General features: G+C 44.6%; 1 protein-coding gene across 1 annotated transcript; it reads left to right on the top strand.

The window, feature by feature from the left end:
* Positions 1-4,037: 4,037 nt before the first annotated feature.
* On the top strand, positions 4,038-5,837 carry HMGB2 (high mobility group box 2). The gene is made up of 4 exons (XM_057419045.1): positions 4,038-4,274; positions 4,427-4,572; positions 4,660-4,834; positions 5,302-5,837. Exons 1-4 carry the CDS (start codon positions 4,125-4,127, stop codon positions 5,455-5,457), a joined length of 627 nt encoding a protein of 208 aa, XP_057275028.1. The 5' UTR covers positions 4,038-4,124; the 3' UTR covers positions 5,458-5,837.
* The last annotated feature ends 9,343 nt before the right edge of the window (positions 5,838-15,180 follow it).

Genomic DNA, 15,180 nt, shown 5'->3' with positions numbered 1-15,180 from the left:
CTGTTTCTAGTCACTACATCACTTATCTCTCCTCATATGCAGTTTACTGAAGATTAAGTGAAGTTTACAATAGTGCCCAAAATTGTAATCGTGGAGCAGATTAGAAACTCCAAAGGGCTCAAAGCCAGGGAGCTATTTCATGAGTTGAATTATTCAAGCAGGAGCAAGCTTCAAGTCCTGGAGTCTACAGTTGCCTTTCCCACAACTGTCATCCACATGCGGTTAATAAATTAACCACACAGACTGACTTAAGTCAATACTGCACAGACCACTGCTTTGGAGGAGTAAGAGTGACTGAATCTCTCGAGACAGAATTTGCGGTTTTGTCTGAAAGGGAACAGTGCGGTGTAATGAAAAAAAAAACAGTGACAGCTTATTGTGGAACCAGGCGCACAGAGAAGCGCTTTCCAGGTGTGAGGGTGCTGGGAAGAAGGCTTTGGGACTGACACGTTTCTAACATTGGCATTTTTGCGCGCAGCTTTCAGCATAGGCGCTGCTGTGGAAACCTTCCAGTATCATGTTCAAGCGTGGAAAATTTTCAATACTGCCTTCCTTGTTGGAGGACAGACAGATGTTACAGTACAACTGCTTGGTTTGTTACGCTGCCCTGTGTTGCATGACATTGCATGACATAACCCTGTATGTATATATGTAATTGTACAAAAGCTTTCTTTTTCAGCGAAGAGAATCTAGAACAAGAATATCTTTAAAAGAACAAAGAACCCCATTTCTTTCTTAAAAGATCAGATTAAATCATTTGAAAGTCAAGTCGACCCCCTTTTTTTTTTTCCCATAGCAGTAATCAGATTTTCTCACCCTACCTGCTTTTCCAGAATTATTTCCTTCATATTCTTGGAGCAGATATGAAAACAGATGCAACAGGGGAAGCTGTACTCCAATTATATCCCATAATTTCAAAAGACTGTTTCAAAGTAATTTTTTCCCCTTGTTATATTAATGTGAAAAGGAAGAGTAAAATATGTTGATAAACTTAACACAAAGCTTTTCCTTTTTTTTTTTTTTTTTTTTTTTGCTCAAGAACTGACAGAGAATGGATTTGGAATGATAAAATGAGAAAAATTCTTCTCTCCTTTCAACTGTTAAAAATAATTCCCAGTGTGTGTGTGTGTAGCCATCCTGATAACCTGTCAGTGATAAACTCCCTCCCATTGGTCAAAACTTGCTATTTTAGAAACACAGACACTGAGAAAACTTTGTTTCCTGAAAATCAGCAGCCCACTTCATTATTTTTCCAGCTGCATCAGTGAGGATTCAGAAGTAAAACTGATTTTGATGGAATTAACCTACACCTTTAAATAGCTGTAAACAATGCAGATGGTACCTATGAACTTGTTTGAATGGCACGGTATGGAGAGCTACAGGTAAATCTGGTGGACAAAGAATGGTTTTACACCAGAGATAGTAAGAGCTATTCCATACACACTAGAATTGCAAGATTCTACCATCTATTACAAAACTGCTTTATAACTAAAAAACACTCTGCAAGAAACTGTCATCTACAGGTGGTTTACCACAAAGTGAATGAGTAACCCATCTGGCAGCTTAATTCACCAAACAAAATAGTGCTTGCCAAGTAACGTATGAAGTAAAGGCACTTTAAAGCTACATAGCAATTAAAATAACTCCTTCACAGAATTCAGTGCCACAGAACTGAGAATATGAATTTGCTATTGAGCAGCACTGGAATGGTTTACAGTAATAAAAAAGCCAAAACTGGAACACAGAATATCCTCTGTAAATGTTCATTTTAGAAGATAAGTGTAAGCTCTGTTTGTACATTAAACACCATCAAAAGGAATAGCCACAGAAGGCAGCCAATACAAGAATTTGGATAACTGGCTTCTGACAGGCTTTAACATCTGCAAAGCGACTACATCTCTATGTATTGCTCTGACAATTTACCTCCCAGTTATGCACTCTTTGTAGCAGATTCTAACTTTTTCCTAGTTACATTATGTCTATTAAGGCTGCAGTTTGGGCAAGTACATAAAGCTTAAAATGAAACAGGGATCAAGGAGTCATTTGCTACATTAGTGAACTACTCTATGTGAACACATCAACACAGAAGAAAAAAAAAAGGCAAAACACAGACAGCTTGAAGGACTGAACCCGGTAAGTGCTTCTTATTCAGTGTTGCTTACAGCGAGCAAATCTGGAACTGGGGGGAGTTAACAGATCAAGATACTGACTGCTCTCACATCTGCAGTTACTCAACACACTCAGATATCTTAGGGATTCTTTATGCTTTCTGGGTTTTGCTTCATTTTTTTACCATTGAGCTAGGTTAATGTGATTAAAACTCAACTGAAGTCATGGCGTCTTCAGCAGGCAAAGTTATAACCTGCTTTTCACCAGTGCTATAAACTACACCTCAAAAAGCAAGAGTGTTAGAAGGTGCTCAGATGACTAAGGGTATTTAATTAAACCGATGTCAGCTAGAGAACCGAATGAAAGCAATCAGAAGAAAACCAGCATCAGCACACCCCACATCGTGTAAACCGGGGTCAAATCACGATAAACCAGACTGAATGACTGTACGGAAACTTCGGTTTTATCCCCAAACCGAATGGGCCAGGTTCACTGCTGGCAGTTCACTTAAGTACATTAACACTGACCACAGGCGTTACAGCTTGGACTGAGCGTTGTCCCCGGGCTCTCACTGCTGCGGCTTTCCCTTTGCAGAAAGAACAAAACACGGAAAGGGGACACTTTCTCTTCCCAACACAGCCCGCCGCGGCATCTTCCATCAAACCTGCCAGGACGAACGGAAGGAGCAGGCAGTTTCTCCACACCAGGCCTCTCTGATGGCTGGGTGCAGCACCCCGAGCCCTCCCCGCTATGTAACCCCGTGCCTCGCCAGCCGTTACGCCGCTACAAGGCGGCTCGGGAGTGGGGGTTCGGGGTTCATCACCACCCCGGAGCAGGCCTCGCTCGGGTAGCTCACCCGAAGTTAAAGCCCAGTTTTACAGCTGTGGCGACTGCTGCTCGCCAGGCTCGGAGAGCCCCGGGACCACCGCTCCGCCCCGAGGGAAGCGAGCGATGGCGGCTCTGCCCTCCGCGGCGCGCCCCGGCTACTCTCCGGGACAGGAGAAGCATAAAAGCCGAGGGGACGCTACGCTCTCCGGCGGCCATGCCGAGACCTGGACAGATGTCCTCCACCGCCGGCAGAGCTGGCCCGGGCGCCACTCGCCCCGGCAGGGGCCCACCACCACCCATCCCGTTACACGACTACCCGAGTTCAACACACCCCACCATCCTCCTCCCTCCCTTTGTATTTTTAAACCACGCTACAGCATCCCGCTCCTCCCAATCAAACCGCGCGCAGACCCCAGCGGCCAATAGCGCGGGCCCCCGCGGTTTTTTAAACCGTCCCTCTCCCCCAATCGCCGCCCAGCGCTCTTAGTCCGCAGCTCTGGCCCTAGTGGGCGGGGCTGCAGGCAGTTTGAACCGGTGCGGTAGCCAATCCGCTGTGGCAGGGGGCGGGCCCTTAGGCGCCGCGGGTCAAGTTGCTGTGGCGGGTAGAGCTGTGGAAAACAAGAGGCTGTAAGTGCGCCGCCGGGAAACCATTCAGCGGTAGTCGCGGAGGGAGTACAGCCCAGTGCCGCCAACGAACTCATCCCAGTCAGGCAAGGCCCCGCTCACCCCCGGCCGCGGGGAGGGCTCCGGGAGGGAAGGAGAGAGGGAGCAGGGAGGCGGGAGCCCCGCCGCCTGTCCTGGGAGCGGAAGGAGCGCGGGGTTGCCAAGGCCGGCTGTGCGGCCAAGCCTGAGGCAGGAATCCCGCCGGGCGGGTGGGCCGGGTGGGGAGGGCGGCCCCACCGGGGCGGGCTGGAGCGCGGGCGGTGGCTCCGTGGGGGCCGGCAGCGGCGGGAGGCGGGTGGAGGCGCCTGGTGGCGGGAGGGACCGCGAGGCGGGCGGGCGGGCGGGCGGCAGCGAGGTCGGCGGCGGGGGAGGGGCCGAGGCCGCGGGGGGTGTGCTCGGGCGGGAAGCGCCGGCAGAGAGAGGCGGGAGCGGCCGGAGGCGCGGCTCCGCCCGGCGCTGCTCCCGCCCTCAGGCCGCCTCTCCTTTCCTGCTGCCCCCCTCAGGGACCCTCCGCCGACTGCGCCATGGGCAAAGGCGACCCCAACAAGCCGCGGGGCAAGATGTCCTCGTACGCCTACTTCGTGCAGACCTGCCGCGAGGAGCACAAGAAGAAGCACCCGGACTCGTCCGTCAACTTCGCTGAGTTCTCGCGGAAATGCTCTGAGCGGTGGAAGGTGAGAAGGGCCGGGCCGGGCCGAGCTCTGCCGGGCCGGCCCCCGCCTGTCCTGCGGGCTGCTGGGAAAAGCACCCTGGTGGCAGCTGCTGCTGAGGCGTTAGTGGGTCACCGGGCGCTTTATCTTATGCTTTTACCTCCACGTGTCTGCAGACAATGTCTAGCAAGGAAAAAGGGAAGTTTGAAGAAATGGCAAAAGGAGACAAAGCTCGTTATGACAGGGAGATGAAGAACTATGTTCCTCCCAAAGGCGAGAAGAAGGGAAAGAAAAAGGACCCCAATGCTCCTAAAAGACCACCGTGAGTGTTTCTGTGACAAAAAAAAGAGAAAAAGGTATTATTTCTACTAGTCTGGCACTTACCTTTAATCACTGTCTCTTATTTTAGGTCTGCGTTCTTCCTTTTCTGTTCCGAACACCGTCCAAAAATCAAAAATGATCATCCTGGCTTGTCTATTGGAGATACAGCAAAGAAATTAGGTGAAATGTGGTCTGAACAGTCTGCCAAAGACAAACTGCCATATGAACAGAAGGCTGCAAAATTAAAGGAGAAATATGAAAAGGTACAGTGAAAGTGATAAAATAATGGCTCAAGTTGTACAGGTGAATGTGTGACTTGTTTTCCACCTAAACCATGTATACCTCATAGCTACATCTTTATGTCAGCCCTTGTCAGGCTTCAGAGGGCAGGGTATGATGTGAGAGGTGTCTGGAACCTTTGCAGTGAACCTGGATGTGTTTTTTGCATGCCTAGGGATTTTACCCATAAGATGCTTTACTTCCAGAAGACAGGACACCTGCTTGGTAAATTACACAGTCATGCTCCAAACTGCTGTGGTCATGAAATTCTTGAGCTGTCCAGGTCATGTGTTTTCTTGCTAAAAGGTTTAAGTGTGAAAGTCTTAAGGCTGAAACCCTGTTTTACCGCACACTCTGTAGTTGGTTTGCACAGTAAAGTAAAATTACTGAAGCAGTACAGATTTGTCTTCAGAACTATGTTACCATCATCTAAACAGCATTTTTCTCGCAGGATATCGCAGCGTATCGTGCCAAGAGCAAGAGTGACGCAGGAAAAAAGGGCCCAGGTAGGCCTGCAGGATCTAAGAAGAAAGCGGAACCAGAAGAGGAAGAGGAGGAGGAGGAGGAAGAAGATGAAGAGGAGGAAGAAGATGAAGATGAGGAATAAATGAATGTCCCGCTGTAAAGATTTATGCTCAAAATCCAATATTTTGCTAAGAATGTGAACTCAAGTGCAGCTCATTGTTAGCTTCAGTATAAAAATCTGTACAGAATTGTGTATAGGTAATGTGGTTCTTTGTAGGGAGACCTCTATTTTTAATGTAAGTAGTAGCTGAGGGCTGCTACGGTTTGGTTAAAAATTAAAGAAAAAGTTGTGGAATGTTTCTGCATATTTAATGGTTTTGTTGAAATTCAGTGACTGATAGCCAGGTGTTTCTTTATAGCTAAGTAAAACAAAGGAGGTAGCTTAATAGCTGATCTTATATTTTGTAGTATATTACATTGTATTACTTTTTTAACAGTTTTGTAATAAAATCTTGTACATGATGATTGTTGCATTCTTGACGTTTTGGAGTGGCTGGCTGCCCCTAGAGCACTGCAGCCCTCTCCAGGGAAGTGCTTTGTGTTCTTGCTCTTGTCACAAAACTGACAAGTGTCTGGGACCATTGACTCCTGGAGTCTGTACAGGAGCCTAAACCTTTTAAGTCACAATTCTCTCCCACATTTACTGCCGTTAGCTGCTGTTGATGTTTTCCTTATGCCAGCATTTACTTAGACCACCTTGTGAGTGAAAAAAAAAAAAAAGTACTGAAGTTGCTGATAATTATTCATGGATTGTTTTTCCCAAGCTACTGAAGCACGGGTCATTGAGTTTTTTGCCTTGTATTCTCTGACAACTGCAAATCTTGGGAACTTCTCCTAGAGCTCAGGGCCACAGGCCTTTTCTGCTGCCCGTACCAGGACAGGAAAGTTGGCTGTTAGACAGATGTGGTTAGAGGTATGTCTTCCCAGATGTTCCCTACTCCTTTTGTCTTCCCTTGGCCCCAGTATTAGTGGCTTCTCATAAAATACACAGCTTGCAGAACAGCATGAAAAATGTTGGAATGTTATTTCCACACGTGCCAATAGATTCCTGCAGAAAAGAGAGGAGGAGGTAGCATTTGTAAAGAACATGTGCTCCTGATATATTCCCATTTGTGATGGTAACAGTATCATCACATAAAATTAATTGGTTTTCAGGGATTTTTTTACTCAACTGTTAGTATGTTTAAAAGTAAATCTAGATATCTAACTATGTTTGCAAGTGGGAAATGGGAGGTGCCACAGCTAAACTAACAGCTTAAGTTTAGTTTGCTCAGATAAATACTAGGCAATAGCTTTTACGAAGACTTTGAAAGCCCAGCAATGAGAAGCATTTAATGTCTAAAGTAGTAAGTACTATAAAGAGCAGGTTTCCAACTTTGTTTTTTAACTGTCTCCTTATCGTCCATCAACTTCTGAAAAGAATCTTCTTACAGTCATTGTGCATGTGTAAGATAAAAAGCGGTTTCCATACTGTAACCGTGGTGAATGTCACTGCAGTTGGTTAACAAGAGCGTAGCACTGTCTGAAGCAGGAGGCTGGACATAAACACTGTATTCCTGAAAGTATGGAAATAAGGTAACTGTATAGGCAGTGCAACCATTTTCATACTAATACAGGTACTAATCTTTGGAAGCCTCGGAAACCCAGAGTTGCTTTTTCCTCCCCACCCTGCTTCTGAGGTAGATACAGTACTACCAGAAGGACTGGCTGCTGTTCAGGTGTTGGCCTCGCTGGAGATACTCTGCACAGGCGGGATCAATGGCTCCGTTTTGCAAGCTCAGCTTTTGGGAAGCCACAGGTGTGAACTGGCACCGAGAGGCAGCAGGTCTGTGTGCAGTACATCCAGTGCTGAAGAACATTTTCTTTTGCCGGAGAGCCTGCAATCCTAGAGCACCTTTATCCTTACTCTTCCAGCTAGAGGCAATTCCTTTGTCATAACATGTAGCTGAGACTGTGCTGGTCTCCATCCTTTTCAGCATATTCTGTTCAGGTTTCCCTGTAGAAATGCACCACCACATCCCCTCATCTCTCAGACTTCTTCCCCAAACAGAACAGCAATGCTTCAAGGAGTCTTTCTGATTAGATTTAAATAATCTTTTGCAGTGGAGCAGTAGCATCAGAGTGAATTGGCTAATTTGATTACATGAAATGTTTTTTACTTCTGCTCAAATCCTTTTAAATTGAAACAAAATACAACCCTTCAAGTGTCCTAGAAAGCTGCACAGCTCATGGAATTTTCAATACTGTGTCCGAATTAAGAGCACACCTAGAGGTAATTCAGAATAAAGGAGCTCTCCTAATATTTTCCTCACTGAGGTAAAATGGCTTTTAGGTTCTATTTCATTTAGCATTAATTGGCTAATTTTGTTGCAGCACAACTTCTGCACAAATCAGTGCAGAACCACCTAATGTTGCCACTCTGCTGTGCTCTGTCTTCATGATGTGGGTTACTTTTGTTTGTGAGCTCATTTACAAATATATATCTCGATTGCTGGAGTGTGCTGTATTGCAAAAATAGCCCATTACACAGCTCTGCTAGCCTGACCCACATCATTACACTGATCATTTTGGGTGCATGCTACGTCAGCATGAGCTGCAGCAAGCCACGGCAAAGCTCTGCATCAGGCTGATCTATCAACCAGGAATGACGTTATGACTCAATCAGCAATTTAAGAAGAAAATAGTATTTTGTCCTTTTGATAAGAAGTATGTTGAATACAGATTAAAGGCAAATGGAAAAGAGCATGTGGAAATTCCTACTTTCAAATTAACCTTTAAAAGGTACGCTATGTCAGGTCAGGGGGTTCAGAGAATGCCCATCTGTGAGCACTGAAAGAGCTAGTGCTGGAAAAGACTAGTAAGTGATCAAAGTGTAATGGGAATGTTCAGAAAAGATAAGGCCTCAGGAGAAAAGCCAAATTAGTTTTTCACATCCGTGTTCAATATGGACAATCTTCCCAAATGACTCACTGGAAACTTTTCACTGGAGGTGAACCGGGAGGTCTGTCTCAAATAAAAACTAAAAGCGATGCCTAAAATGGTTGCAGGCATCAGGGAGACATTGCACTAAAGGTCCAGCATAGAGGCATACCACCAGGTGAACCAAGCCAAAATACCACCAAAAGTAAGATTGAGGTGGATAACGAGCAGGTATGAAAGAGTAACAAATGTAGGAACTCAGTCTTTAACAAGTCAAAGTTATTTCTAAACCAGAAGAAACCTGCACCTCAGCAGGCCAGACACAGCAATGTGTGGCAGGGAAAAAGAGCATCAGAGCAGCTTGAGAAAACATATTAATAACAACTTACAAACACATCTGTTTAACCCCACCCAGCAACCAAGCACAACCCAGCTGCTCCCTTGCTCCCCACCCCAGTGGAATGGAGAAGAGAATCAGAAGGGTAAAAGTGAGAAAACTTGTGAGTTGACACAGATAATAAAAGTATGAAAAGGTAAATAACAGAGGGAGAACTAAAACCCAAGAGAAACAAGTGATGCAAATTGAAAACAGTTGTTCACCACCAACGGACTGCTGCCCAACCTGTTCCTGTGCAGTGGCCTTGCTTTCTATGCATACCATATGGTATGGAATATAGTTAGTGGGAGTCAGCTGTCCTGGCTGTGTCCCCTCACAGCTTGTTGTGCCTCCTTGCTGGTGGGGTGGTGTGGGAAGTAGAGAAGGCCTTGACTCTGTGTAAGCACCGCTCAGCAACATCTAAAACATCAGTTACCAACATTATTTTAGTCCTGAAACCAACACACAGCACTGTACCAGCTACTAGGAAGAAAATTAACTCTATCCCAGCTGAAACCAAGTCAACATTAGAATCAGGAGGCCTGCCAAGCTGTCCTAAGGACAATAGAAGCTCAAGATAAAGTAGCAATGCCTAGAGAAGATTTCAGGAAAATAAAACTACTTCTTTTTTCTTTTTTAACCTTGTAGAGGAGCTGCAGGAAGTTTTCATGACAGCAATTTTTAATTGGAGAGGCATGGTGGAGCATCTGTCTCAAATCCAAGTGTAAAAGGTTCTGAAACAAAATGACAGGACAGATGGTATTCATCCAAGAGTTCTAAGGAAACTTAAGGATGAAATGGCTGAACTATGAACTGTACTTTGTATTTTTTCACTTAAAATTGCCTTAGTGCTAGAGGAATGGAAGGTCACAAATATGACACTGATTTTTAGAAAGCATTCTGTGGAGGTACGGGGAACTTCAGATCAGTAATATCCATATGGCAGGTTGGTAGGAGCCATGGTACGCTGAGAGTTGTTGTCCAAATGGCTAAACAGGACTGGCAGTTTCACCAGAGGAAATCCTGTCCCACAGACATGTAAATATTCTTCAAAGAAATCAGTGAACATGGAGATAAAGGAGATCAAGTAATTCTGGCCTGCTTGAGTTTGGTCTGGCCCACTCAGAAATAAGTTGTCATTGAAGGCCTTGCAGGGGTAAACAGGTGGTTAACAATACAGGAACAAAGTAGGAATTAGTCACCAGTTTCACCAGTGGAGGAACATTACCTATGAAAACCCATAAATTGTTTTTGGAGATGGGGTTCCTGACTAGTGGTTGCTTAATATATATATTAGTGGCTTGGAAAAAAAGCAGTGAATGGTGCTGCAAGAAGGGCGAGAGCTAACAGCAGAGAACTGCAAAGCCAGCCTGCGGCCTGAAGTGACAGGATAATAAAACCAACAGGTGAAATACGGTGTTAATACAAAGCATACTATGTATTAATATGTGCTTCTCCAACACATGGGAAGGGGAAAAAACAGGCCTAACGTTTATGTCATGGGTAATGTGAGTGGACAATAAACTACATTATGTTAGTCTGGAGGAGATGCTGAACCTGTAATAGGTGATTCTGTGAAGACATAATAGATAGTTGCTAGAAAACCAAATATCTAACGTTTGTTAGGCATTATTAGGGAAAGAATTAAGAGCAAAACAAGTATTTAGTGTTTCCTTACCATCTTCCTAAAGGAATGTAAAGATTCATTTTATTTAGATCAGCTTAGGACAAAGCCTATTTACAAAGTTGTTCTTATTTTCCCAAAGTAAAACCTATGGTTTGAAGAACTGTAAATATATTTAGAACATCTACAGAGCAGGGAACTTACTGCAGCATATACAGGCTGTAGAGCTAAAAAAACACGAGAGAAATTGCAAACGGGTGTGGAGAGAAAATCAGAAAAAAATGGAATTGGAGTTTTATCTTTAGCTTATGATCTATTGAACGGTTTTGTAAGTGTATCACAGGCATCTTGTATATCGCATTGGTAAATAATGTAGTACATACTGCTCAGTGATGGATTATTTGCTGTGGTGGTGTCTGTCACTGTTCCTGCTACACTTGCCTTACCATCCTTTGTGTATATTTATTCTTGTTTGTTTTCTCATTTTTGGCTTGTATTTCTTTCCACATCTTGAAACAGATAGGTGTTTTGCCAGCAACCCCTGCATTTCCAAAATTGCTGAGCCTCTTGTATGAGCTGCATCATAGCTCTGTCTGCTTTTCCATGATCCCATTTGAATCCAGTGTCAAGAATCCCATAACGGAGCCCAGATGTCGAGCTCATGGCTGCATTCTCCAATGCATGCAGCCCTTGAGGGATGCATAAGCTCTGCTGGCTGTTATGGGATGTGCATGAGATTCAGACCTACCCTGTTAAAAATTTGACTGCCTATGCAAATTTCTCTTTATCACTGCAATTAAGTAATTGTCACAGGCCAGCACCAATTAGTGAGCGAATCTGTACTTTGCTCCGACTATCCTGATATCCTGAGATAAACTATCCAGCTTGCCTTAGTGTTGGAGAGGGTCTTGATGTTCCAGGACTGAATATCATTATATATTATATTACATTATATTATAATCTATATATTCAGGAAACTGCTCATAGCCAGCATATCTGGTGCTCCACCTAGAAGTTGTATGGCTATTCTCAGTATTTCCTGGCCCAAACATCTAATGGTAAAATTTGTACCCATAAACCAGTTCTTCAACAGAGCTACAGGGGTGGTGTTTGTGTGGCCAAGACCACACCCTTCTGAAAGGCCCTTTGAAAAACATGCTGTGATGATGTTATTGTCAGTGCTGCCACCTTGAAGCCAGTTCCTGGCTGGCTGGACCCAGCACTGACCTAGCATTAAACACTGCTTTGAGAATTAAAACCTTTAGCGAGCCTTCATAGTTCTGCTATACCTCACTGATTTGTCTCAGCAGAGGAGTGGACTGCAGAGCCAGCGTGTCTCTTCGCAAACCTTGGAACTTTCTGCATAATCAGATCTGACGGATGACCGAAGCCTGCCTAGATTCAATCAGCAGTTGGACAAATTCTGAACTATCAAATAGAAAACACCATCTCTAGCTCAGAAAGTGCTTGAGTTGTATACTGCCAGAAGAAGGAACAATGTTGGACAAGTATCCTTATGTTAAGCTCAGTTCTTTTCCTAAGTCAGGGTTTTTTTTCAATTTTATCCATTAGACAAAGGGTTCTGATATTTCTGAGCGTGGACTCCACTCCCCTCATAATCATCACATGGAAGATAATAGGATACTATAACAGGCAGAAGAACCAAGCAGGAGTACCTGGGAATGGCCCAGTTCAACATTACTTCATCCCCAATTGCTCTAATACCAGCATTAACCAGACCCCACTCTGCTGTAAGGTTACAGAATTGTTTTCTTCAGCAACACCCCACACCATCTTACCTTCACTCCCAGACAGCAAGACAGGCACCTTTCCCTTCCATTGCCAGGCTGATTAGCTCTGTTATTAGAGTGCCCTTGACATCTTCAGGACAGGCAGGACTTCAGGGTATTCCTCAGTGCAATTGAAACAGCAGTATAACCAGAAACACTTCTAGAACTTGGTGTGCTTTTTCTCCCAGTCAGCTCTTCTTAAACCTCCCTATGAACCCACAAGAATCCTCCAAAAGGGTTCTACTCTCATCCAGTTCTACTTTTGTTCATTGTTTGTGCTGCTCGGAAATAAAGATATGAAAATGCAATTGTGGCTGCTTGTGCAGCTGTGATGGCCCTGGGGACTCTGGCAAGGCGGTGTAGCCATCCTGCAGGCTCAGGCTATCAAGACAGCAGTGTGTGGGGCTTCCTGAGTGTACCACAGAATAACAGGGTGCTTCTCCAGTGGGAAGAGATGTGTGGAAAGCACGGCTCATAGAGGGCACATTTTCACTCAACAGCCCTCAGAAATGCAGGTACCAGCCTTCATGGCTCTGGACCAGCTGTTACCTGTAAGTGCCAGTGCTGTACCTCAGAGAACATGCATGCACGCAATCACAGAAGACCCAGAGTGCTTTGCACTCAAAGATCCACCACTGTTTAATATCAGGGCTTGTTCTACAAGGGGCTGCACTATTCTCTTGTGGAAACCCTTCCAAACTTCCAACAGAAAAGGCTGTATTTTGTTTCCGATTTCCACTCCAGTGCCTTCAAGTGATTCAGAAAGCCTATTCAAAGCAGGACTAAGACCACTTTAACTCTCTGGGCATGCTGCCTTTTTGACTGACACACACTGCCACCAGCAGCCCTCTCCAGGAAACTGAAATATTGTCTCTCCATTAATTTTCCCTTCCCCTTTCAGGAGCCCTGGAATGCTCAGCCAGAGGGCTGCTGTTGCCATTATGCACATCTTAGGCATTAGCTTGTTCGGTTCTGGTTTTATTGTGAGCTAGTGCTACGCTGCTTCTCTCACCTTTCTGCTCCTGTCTTGTGCAGGAAACGTTATTCTTGTTTAGGAGACATTACACTTGAAGAAGAAACATCGCCGAGTTATTCGAACTGGCAGCCCACCAGAGGCAGTTCTGCGCTCACACTGAACGACTGCATCCAGGAGACCTGCGGGACGTAGCTAGCCCTCATCCCACCTCTACTTGCACTCCACCTTGGATGGGGTATGGTTCTTGTCCCTAAAGCAATCACATTTCTTTTCAGTAAAGCATATTACTGGGAAAAGATGTCTTCTAACACTCAAACATACCTCTTTATCTGGGTGTTTGAACAGCTCAAACTCCTGTTTACATGCTTGGATCCTTGTCACATTTGTCGACCTGTTAAGGAACAACCAGTCAGTTAAGGTCTTAAGCTATGCCACTATTTTGCTGAAGAGTCTCCATCTTGGCCCGGTTCAGAACAGCCAGAGGGCAGTGCAACATGGGAAAAAACCTATGAGTTGTGCAGACAGCTTGTTTTTTTCTTTTATGAGGACCCATCTTACATGGTAATGGGGAATAATTAATCTGTTTCCCAGTGTAAAGAACGGATGCTTTTAAGATTTAAAAACCAAAGGTTACTAACCATTAACTGGGTTAATGAGATGTATAATCCACACACACACTTCTTCCCGCTTTTGCTGTGCTCCACACTAGCTGGTGTAGAGGGCACAATGAGCAAGGCAGCACGCACCAATGCACACGCTTGTGGCAGCAGCATGTGAGAGAAGACTGCTGGAGGCTCCCCACAGTGAAAGGAGGGCCAGAGTGGCTTCAGACTTCAGGGGTCACTCACGGTTTATATACTTTTTGTTCTTTAAACCTGAAGGGAGCCAACGTATCTTGATAAGCCTATTGCTTTTTCTAACTAGACTCACTCTACATAGAGAGTCCTCCTGTATAGTGCCAGCCAAGGCACACAACTACAGGAGTTCAGAGGAGGCCTGCAGGCCAAGTCAACAAGAAACAGGAACAGCTGTTTTTTTCCCCAGGTTGTTTCTTTTTACCTGTTACAACTAATGGATCTAAGCTCACCAGCCTGCAGGGAACAAACAATTAATGCTTTTACAAAAAGAACCCAGTTCGTGTTCAATGATGTAGGTAATTTCTTCCACACTGTCTGAAATTCCCCTCCTTATTCCCATGCCTCCACAGATCTTGCACAACTTGATGTTTTTTAACCTAAAGAGGAAATTGCATTTGATGTACAGCAAAATCTACCAAAGCACCTTTTGTGGTTTTATAGGCAGAGGTATGTTTTTTCTTTTCTTGTGAAAAGTCTCACAGATCAGGCAGAAGCATAATTTTTTTTACATCTCTGACATTATGTAATAGATCCCAGGCTTCTTGGTCTAGTTTCAGAGCACTAAGTTGTCAACTTTTGGCTTTAGGGACTGTGACTTGGAGGCAGATGGTACGGAAGAAGCAGACAGTAAAGGAGATTGACTGGCATTAGGGAAAGAGGATGAATTGATTCTAGGATGCCATCAATGGGGACAATATCTCTGGTATTGCCCAAAGGGTTTTGTTGGTTTTCCTGGTGCTAGGATCCTGGTAATAAAGAAGGATGTCCCCTCCCTTCCTATCAGTCCCTGTTTCTGTACATAAAAGGATATTCCTTACATGAACTGGCTGCTACTATATCCCCAGGGTTTCGCCAAAGGAGTCTTTAGAAATGTTAATACACAATAGTGCACTGACAGACATGGCTGGGAAACAAGAATATCCTATGTAAAAAATGCTGTAGATTTCAGCATATAGGTTTGTTCTTAGGCCAGAACTTGCCCCAGTTTAATTGCTTACTCTTTTGCTAAGAAACCTTTACAGGGCAAAAAAACCCCAACAAAGTATATCTGATTGAAACATGTTTGCTGGTGGAAACAGAAACAGACCAAGTTAAAACAGAGAGTCAAAACATTACCAACTAGTCCTGATCTTTGGTTCTACATTAGAGATCATTCTCAAATTAATTTCCTATGAACATATTAAATCTACCTAATTAGATCAGGGCAGGCGATACAAAAATCCAAATGCATCCATGCGGCAACTCTCAGTGGGAATTTAATTT

This window comes from Pezoporus wallicus, unplaced genomic scaffold (assembly GCF_028554395.1).
Source record: "Pezoporus wallicus isolate ANWC-B61680 ecotype Strahan unplaced genomic scaffold, APGP_CSIRO_Pwel_v1 contig_2384, whole genome shotgun sequence".
NCBI lineage: Eukaryota > Metazoa > Chordata > Aves > Psittaciformes > Psittacidae > Pezoporus > Pezoporus wallicus.
The sequence above is the reverse complement of the archived record's forward strand: the minus strand, read 5'-3'. Positions and strand labels throughout refer to the sequence as shown.